Source organism: Lithobates pipiens, unplaced genomic scaffold (assembly GCF_037356315.1).
Source record: "Lithobates pipiens isolate NorthernLeopardFrog02 unplaced genomic scaffold, aLitPip1_a1.2 Scaffold_13, whole genome shotgun sequence".
Taxonomy (NCBI): Eukaryota; Metazoa; Chordata; class Amphibia; order Anura; family Ranidae; genus Lithobates; species Lithobates pipiens.
The window spans coordinates 540,260,504-540,269,328 of NW_027507718.1; the positions used below are offsets into that span (position 1 = coordinate 540,260,504).

General features: G+C 48.8%; 1 protein-coding gene across 1 annotated transcript in view; it reads left to right on the forward strand.

Annotated features, from left to right (window-relative positions):
• LOC143976240 (beta-1,4-galactosyltransferase galt-1-like) overlaps positions 1-8,568 on the forward strand; it is a 32,811-nt gene extending 24,243 nt beyond the window's left edge. Inside the window, exon 2 of the mRNA XM_077478651.1 lies at positions 6,939-8,568. Coding sequence (XP_077334777.1) covers positions 6,963-8,222 — 1,260 coding nt within the window. The 5' untranslated portion in view covers positions 6,939-6,962 and the 3' untranslated portion in view covers positions 8,223-8,568. The remainder of the gene's footprint in view (positions 1-6,938) is intronic.
• The last annotated feature ends 257 nt before the right edge of the window (positions 8,569-8,825 follow it).

Here is an 8,825-nt window from a genome sequence, read left to right on the forward strand (position 1 = left end):
TGAGAAGCACCTGCTGGTGGACACCGCAACTGCAGCCCATAGATCTTGAAGGCACAGTGCCACCAGCAGGTGAATCCTTTCCTGACATCTGGTGTCAAAAGTGCCTCCAGCTTTCTCCTAGGCCAGTGATGGCACTCCAGATGTTTTCGAACTACATTACCCATGATGCTCAACTACACTGCAGAGTGCATAAGCATCATGGGAAATGTAGTTGCAAAACATCTGGGGTGCCGAGGTTCGGCCATCACTGGCTGTCTTTAGGTTCCTGCAAAGCCTTTCCATGTAGACTCTGTGAGTTGAAGCAGACATGAGTCCATAAGGAGACTAGCCAGTCGTGCCGGACTTCATACATCACTTCCAGAGACAATGAACAGTCTTTTGCAAGTTTTGTTATTGTTGTTTTGTTGGGGGGGGGTTACAACTTCGATAGGTATCAGGATATGGGATGCCCATAGGATAAGTTATTGCCCTCATATTTTTAGAATTTGAATACATTCTGAGCCAGAAGATGTAATGTGCATATTGAATTAAGTATGAATCTCCTCCTGCATTTCCATGCAGACTGTTGCTCCTCCTCTGCTCAATATCAACAGACTATTCCATCTAAGAGTTCTCTTACCATCACCGTGTGAAGGACAGAGACATCACTAATGACCGGGTAAAAGCAATATTCTTAGACCCCTTTTACCTCCTGCCCAAAACTTGTTTCCTCCTGCACAGACTTGGTTCCTCCTGCACAGACCTGGTTCCTCCTGCACGAAACTTGTAGTTACTAACTGAAGTATCAAACATCCTCTTCTGTTAGGTAGTAGGAGCCCACTCTGAATAAGCCACTCTACTGGCTCTGGTTGCTCGCTGCCACTAAGCCTGAGGCCTGCAGAACCTCTCCCCAGAGACCTAGTGGGTTTAAAAGCCTGTCTTCTAGGAAAATGGACTACTGTTCCCAGCCAGCCCAACTTTCAAATTATGAGCCCACAGGCCACATCGACCTGACACAGATCCCCCCAGTCTCTTTTCTGATTCAGGACTCCCCATCATCCACAGTGTGTTTGATGAAGACTCCTCTAATGACCGTGTGATAGCAGAGTTCCCTCACAGACTCCTTGGCACCTCCAGCCCTCCACTGTGGTAACACTCACCGACCTTCCAACAGCCCTGAGTCCTTGATGAGGGACTTGACTGGGCCATGCGTACCGACAGCTTCACCTGCCCTTCTGCTCCAGGAGTTCCCTGCCATCCAATCGTGTGGTGGCAGAGACATTGCCAATGGCCCTGTAGAGGCAATGTTCCTTCACAGCTCCTCCCCGGGCCTCCTCCTGCGATCGGCACACCCCCCCAAATGGGGATGGCCTCCTGCTGCTGCCTAACGTGCCATACCTCACTTCACTCAGCCAACTTCTCTCTCCAGTGGCATATCACCTCAGCTTATATATGAGGCCCGCCCCCTGCCAATATTGATTGGGGATTGGTCAGGGCTCACACACAAGCTGCCTGCCACTTCAGTTCTAGGCCCAGCCCCTCTTCCAGAATATTCTCCTCAGAAGCAGGGGAGGTGCCTCAGAACTAGAGTGCAGGTGGTCTCACCCACTGCTACACTGACCACTCCGAGCCCCCAGATCAAAACAGACAGGCCTAGCTTGCAGCATGGGCCTGCCTAAATTTGCCTGTGCTGGATAGCCTAGTAAAATAAACCTTACTAGCGCCTACCTATTGGTGGAGAGTGCTACAATTGTAAGCATGCACTGGAGGAGATGTGCCTGTTCAAATGTTGCTTTCTTTCTGCATAAAAGGTCCCCAGTAGGGATGGGCTCAGGCATGCTCAGATCCTAGTCCCAACCAACCTGAGCAAACCTGCCAGGAAGTCGTCACTGCACACGGCCAATCATAGGCAGTGAGGCATTTCCCGGCCCGCAGCTTCACATACATACACCTGACTAGGCTGCTTATGATTGCCATGTCCAGTGACGGCTTTCCTGCATTTGCTCAGGTGGGTTGGGACTAGGATCCGAACATGCCCGAGCCCATCCCTAGTCCCCAACATGTTAAGGAGGGTTAAGGGTTAAGGAGGGTTTAATTAAACCTCTCTGGCTATGGAAGGCCTTTAAAGGTGAGATGGCGTTGTTCTTGATTTCTGGATGCCCAATGTGTCAAACTGTTGTTTAATGAGTTTGCTTTCGAAGTCTCTTTCTTGATCGGAGAGGATTCTCGGAGGCAGTCCGTAATGAACAAAAAACTTCTCTACTACCACTTTTGCAACTGGGACACCTTGTTGATCTTTTGTGGGATAAGCTTGGGCATAATGGGTGAAATGATCAGTCACCACTAGTATGTTCCCTTGACCGCTCGTGTTCGGATCCAGACTCAAGAAATCAATGCAATGCACCCCAAATCCACAGAATCTGGATTCTGAAGGTGACACATTGGGGCAGCTCTGGGAGGCAAAGTCTTCCTGTGAATACAGTGAAGGCAGGTGTGACAGTAGTTCTCAACTTTGCATGGCCAGTAGAACTGATCTCCAACTAACCTGAATGGTCTGTCCAGCCCTAAATGTCCATCATGCATATTTATTAGCGCTATTCCTCTAGGCTTCTCTAGGAGGAACAATTGCCATCTTTCTTACAGCTCGTCCAAGGGACACCTTCGGTAGATAGCTGCAACTGTTGCCACTCTTCATGGACTAGCTGGGCTTCTTTAGAAGATTCTGCAGCTAATAGCTGCTATGAATGGTCTCCTCCTAAAGCTTTTAAAGATAATCCACAGAGAGTGTGTTCTACTAGTACTTTCCTAAAGTCTCTGTTGGAGATGGTGGGGAGGCCTTCATCTCTCACTTAAGTTAAGGCATAGATGGATTTTAGGGCACCAGCAGCAGTGACTCCAATGGCCTCAGCCCCAGCTGCCCCTCTATCTCTGTACTCATTTGGGTCAAAGCTTCACCTCACTCTGGTTTCAATTGAGCCCATCCTTCCTTGGGAGCCTCGGTGTTGTAGGGTATTCTTGACAAAGCATCAGAACCACAATTCTTGACTGCAGAACAATATTTTCGGCTGAACCCAGACAGTGTCACCGACCATTGATGTCCAGTAGCATACAGCTTGGCCGTGGTGAGGACATATGTGAGCGGGCTGTTGTCAGTCCTAGCTTCAAAGTCTGCCCCATACAGGTATTCTTTCAGCTTGTCCACAATTGCCCACTTCAAAGAATTCTTGAACTTAAGAGTAGGGTAGTTTCTCTCAGATGGGATAAGACTCCAGCTCACAAAAGCGACAGGCCTCAGGTGTCCATCCTGTTCTTGATACGGTCCCCCACCTAACGCTTCTCTGCCGATGTCAACATGCAGTTCATTAGGCTCAGGACTTTTGGGGTTCTTTGGTTTTACAACACCAGCATCCCGACCCTTCTCCTCACCTACAGCATCCATACCCTCCTTACTATCACCAGTACCATAACCCTCCTTATTACCACCAGCATCCCAACACTCCTAATCACCTACAGCACCCCAAACCTCCTTCTCACTTTCAGCATCCCAGCCTTCCTCCTCCTCCTCCTCACCACCAACGCCTCAACCCTCCTCCTTCTCACCTCCAATTCCCCAACTCTGCCTCTTCCTCAACCCAACCTTCTTTACTACCACCAGCATCCTAACTCTCGTCCTCACCTGCAGCACCCCAACCCTCTTTACCAACACCAGCATCCCAACCCTTCTCCTCACCTACAGCACCCCAACCCTCCTTACTACCACCAGCACCATAACCCTTCTTACTTCCACCAGCATCCCAGCCCTCCTCATCACATAGAGCACCCCAAACCTCTTTCTCACTTTCAGCATCCCAGCCATCCTCCTCCTCACCACCAACACCTCAACCCTCCTCATCCCCTCCAACTCTCCTCCTCTTCCTCAACCCAACCTTCACTACTACCAGCAGCATCCCAACCCTCCTCCTCACCTGCAGCACCCCAGCCCTCCTTACTACCACCAGCATCCCTGCCCTCCTCCTCCTCCTCACCACAACGCCTCATCCCTCCTCCTCCTCCTTAAATTTCCTGCTCTTCCTCAACCCAACCTTCTTTACTACCACCAGCATCCTAACCCTCATGCTCACCTGCAGCACTCCAACCCTCTTCACCAACACCAGCATCCCAACCCTTCTCCTCACCTACAGCATCCCAAACCTCCTTACTACCACCAGCACCATAACCCTTCTTACTTCCACCAGCATCCCAACCCTCCTCCTCACCAACAGCACCCCAACCCTCCTTACTACCCACAGCATCCCTGCCCTCCTCCTCCTCACCACAATGCCTCAACCCTCCTCCTCCTCCTCACCTCCAACTCATCAACCTCCCTCCTCTTCCTCAACCCAACCTTCCTTACTACCACCAGCATCCTAACCCTCCCCCTCACCTGCAGCACCCCAACCCTCCTTACTACCACCAGCATCCCAGCCCTCCTTCTCCTCACTTTCAGCACCCCAGTCTTTCTCATCCTTTTCCCCGCCAAATCCCCAGTCGTCCTCCTCATCGCCACCAGCACCCCAACCCTCTTCATCAACACCAGCATCTCAACCCTTCTCCTCACCTACAACACCCCAACTCTCCTTACTACCATCACCATCCCAACCCTCCTCCTTACCTCCAGCTCCCCAAATCTCCTCCTCTTCACTCCAATCCTGGAGCAGCATTCCAACCCTCCTACTCACCTACAGCACCCCAACCGTCCTTAATACCACCAACATCCCAACCCTACGCCTTACCTACAGCACCCCAATCCTTCTGTTCCCAGCTATCACCCCAGTTCTCCTCCTTCTCACCACCAGCACCCAACCCTCTTCACCAACACCTTCACCCCAACCCTTCTCACTACAGCACCCCAACCTTCCTTACTACCACCAAAAACACAACCATTCTGCTTCTCACCTCCAGCTTCCCAACTCTCCTCCTCACCCAACCCTTCTTACTACCACCAGAATTCCAATCTTCCTCCTCACCTACAGCGCCCCTACCCTCCTTACTACCACTAGCATCCCAACTCTTACCCTGACCTACAGCACCCCAAACCTCTTCTTCACTTCCAACACCCCAGCCCCCCTTCTTTTCTTCCCCACTATCACCCTAGCTCTCCTCCTTCTCACCACCAGTGCCCAAATCCTCTTCACCGACGCCAGCATCCAAACCTTCCTCCTCACCTACAGCACCCTAACTCTCCTTACTACCACCAGCATCTCAACCCTCCTCCTGACCTACAGAATCCCAAACCTCTTCTTTACTTTCAGCCCTGCTCTTTCTTTTTCCCACTAACACCTCAGCCCTCCTCCTTCTTACCATCCTCTTCACCAAACCACCATCCCAACCCTCCTCCTCACCTACAGCACCCCAACCCTCCTTTCTACCATCAGCATCTTAACCCTCCTTCCCACCTACAGCACCCCAGCCCTCCTCACAACCACCAGAAACCCAACCCTAATTACTATCGCCAGCATCCCAACCCTCCTCCTCACATACCGCACCACAATCCTCCTCCTTCTCTTCCCCACTAACACCCCAGCCCTCCTTCTCACCACCAGCACCCCAACCCTCTTCACCAACACCTGCATACCAACCTTTCTCCTCACCTACAGCCCCCCAACCCTCCATACTACCAACAGCATCCCAACCCTCCTCACCTACTGAACACCAAACCTTCTCCTTACTTTTAGCACTGCAGTTCTCTTCCTCCTCACCACCAGTACCTCCAGTAACCCAACCCTCCTTCCCCTCTCACTCTCATGTTCCTCCTCTACATTAAGCTTTTATTAATGTATAACTATGTATAATGCACAACAATTTTTAGTGTCCCTGCTCTTCACAGGGTGCCTGTTAAATACAATCAGAAAGTGGAAGCCGCATAACCACAATATCATGGCCCCCTCCCAATACCAACTATATATTCATTCATAAATGCAAATTCAAGAGCCATAAGAACATTACACAACTCAAACTGCACTGAATTACATAAAAATTAATAAAAAGCCTGAGGCAAAAACCCCTCCCCGGCATGGGTCCCTCAAGGGTCACCGACCCTTCTCCATCTTCCACCCGACTCCCCTGCTGGCATGGCCCATATCTATTTAGGAGCTCCTTAGTTCCCTGCCAGGCCCCCAACCTGAAAATTGGCTAAGGGCCCCTAAATATTCAAGGCATCCCCTCCTGGCCTCCACCCACTATTTTTTAGAATGTTCTCAAACATTCTAGAAACGGAAGGAGGCACCAGAGAGCTGCCAGGATGATGAGTCATCCAGCCCTGAACTCTAATAACCCTGACCCAGATTCCATGGCTCAGGCTTATCCCTGGGCCAGACTATAGTTTGCCTACTCTCACCTCTAGTAGCACACACTAGAGGGTGCTACATATGTACTGTCACTGTACTAATGACACTAGCTGGGAAGGAGTTAACATCTAGGGGTGATCAAGGGGTTAAAAAGTGTGCCTATCAGTACTTGGTGAATTCACGATGAAGTGTTTTTACTAAGGGATATGTTTTGCAGGGGAACAAAAACCAGAACCTCTGACAGGACGGAGCTCTACATTTACAGAGCTCTTCCTCATTGATCAGTGGGTGCCGGCAGTCAATCAGTGGGTGCCGGCACCTGAAGATCAGCTTGTACTGTGACCAATTATAGCCGCCACGGCGGCCGCGGGCGCGCGCGCCCCTTACCTGGAAGTGCTGGGCCACGTTATAGATACGTGATCCCTCGCAGGAGATCTGCTTTGCTGCCATACTCCTACATGAGGCAAGCGGATAATAGTGTGTAATGTTGGGATATTAGAGTGTAAGCTCCTCTAGTACAGAGACTGATGGGACTTGAGTACAATGACAATTTCACTAAATTCGAGATGACAGATTTTAAACCTCACTGAACTTATTTTCTGCCCTTACTTTCTCTTTCTTATCTTCTTACAGCTGTGATCACCTGAGGAGACCAGAATGTGGACATATAAAAGAGTCATATTCTACACAACATCCATATTTATTTGCGTTGTTGTCATTTCTTTCTCCTACTACGTAGAAATCAGATATCCGAAGATGAGATCTCATGGACTTCCCATTGCCACAGACACCATTACAGCTCTGGATCGTCGAAAATTTATCATCTCCCCGTATTATGAACCTAGACTTGGCCAATCAGTCCGGGTCATCGCCATCCTCCATGTATCTGTGAAGGAACTCTACTGTATCTTCCATTGTTCCTCCAATCAGAATGTCTTTGTGAGGGCAGAAATAGATCTTCACAGTGACAGATTCGGGTTCCCGTATGGAACAGCAGATCTTCTATGTTCAGAACCTTCCGGGTGTCATTACACTTATATATCTTTCTCTTCAACTGTCACCACAAACACAAGTCAGAGGCTCTTGTTTGAAGTCAGGAACCGTCCACCACAACCAATCTCCTCCAATTTCACCGTCTGTATTTCTACTTTGTTTGGAAACTACAGCAATGTCCTCCAGGTGATCCAGAGTATTGAGATGTACAAGATTCTGGGGGCCTCCAGAGTCACCATCTATAAAACCAACTGTTCCCAGGATGTAGATAAGGTGTTACATCATTACATTGATGAAGGAACTCTAGAGGTGGTGCCATGGCCAATAGACCACCATCTCCAGACAACAACAGAATGGCGATATTCCGAAGGACTCAATGCTGAGATTGGATATTTTGGACAAACTGCAGCCCTAAATGATTGTCTATACAGGAACATGTACAAAAGTAAGTTTGTTCTCCTCAATGACATTGATGAAATTATTCTTCCAGTCAAGGACTGGGACTGGTCATCCCTGATGGAGAATCTCCAGAATAAACACCCAGATACAAGTGTCTTCTGCATTGAGAATCACGTCTTCCCGAATTCAGTCACCATCTCTGGATTTGACCTGTGGTCTCACGTTCCCGGGGTCAATATTCTCCGTCACAGCTTTCGAGAACCTATTGATTGGAAGTTCTTTAATGGCCGCAAAATGATTGTGAACCCCAGGGACGTATTTCAGACCTCCATCCACTCAGCTCTCAAACACAACAGAAATTGGGTGAATCTAGAACCAGGTATGGCCATCACCTTCCACTGTAGATATAAAATGAGGAACATCACCTCAGAAGGCCTCATTCCCGATGATATATTGAGAAGATACAATATGTCTTTAGTGCCCAACGTCGATAAGGTGATTCAGAGACTTTTTCCTCAGTTATAGATCCCCCATCTATTCTGAAATGCAAAGACCAGGAAGTGACTGAAAACAGAACATTTCCCAATGAACTTTTCTTGGTGGGAAATTTTGCTAAGAAGATCCATGTGATGAATTGGTGAACATGAACACCATGACCATCATTATGGACATGGACAGTATGAACAGTTGGTCATGAATTCTGCTCCTAGCTTTCATCTAGGGATGAGCTTCGAGTTCGAGTCGAACTCATGTTCTACTCGAACATTGCCTGTTGGCCTGTTCAGCGAACAGTGAACAATTTGGGCTGTTCGCAGCAAATTCGAAAAGCCGGAACACCCTATACAAGTCTATGGGAGAAATCTAAAGTGCTCATTTTAAACGGTAATATGCAAGTTACTGTCCTAAAAAGTGTTTGGGGACCCGGGTCCTGCCCCAGGAGACATGGATCAATGCAAAAAAAGTTTTAAAAACTGCCGTTTTTTCAGGAGCAGTGATTTTAATAATGATTAAAGTGAAACAATAAAAGTGTAATATTCCTTTAAATTTCGTAGCTGGGGGGTGTCTATAGTATGCCTGTGAAGGGGCACATGTTTCTGGTGCTTAGAACTGTCCCTGCACAAAGTGTCA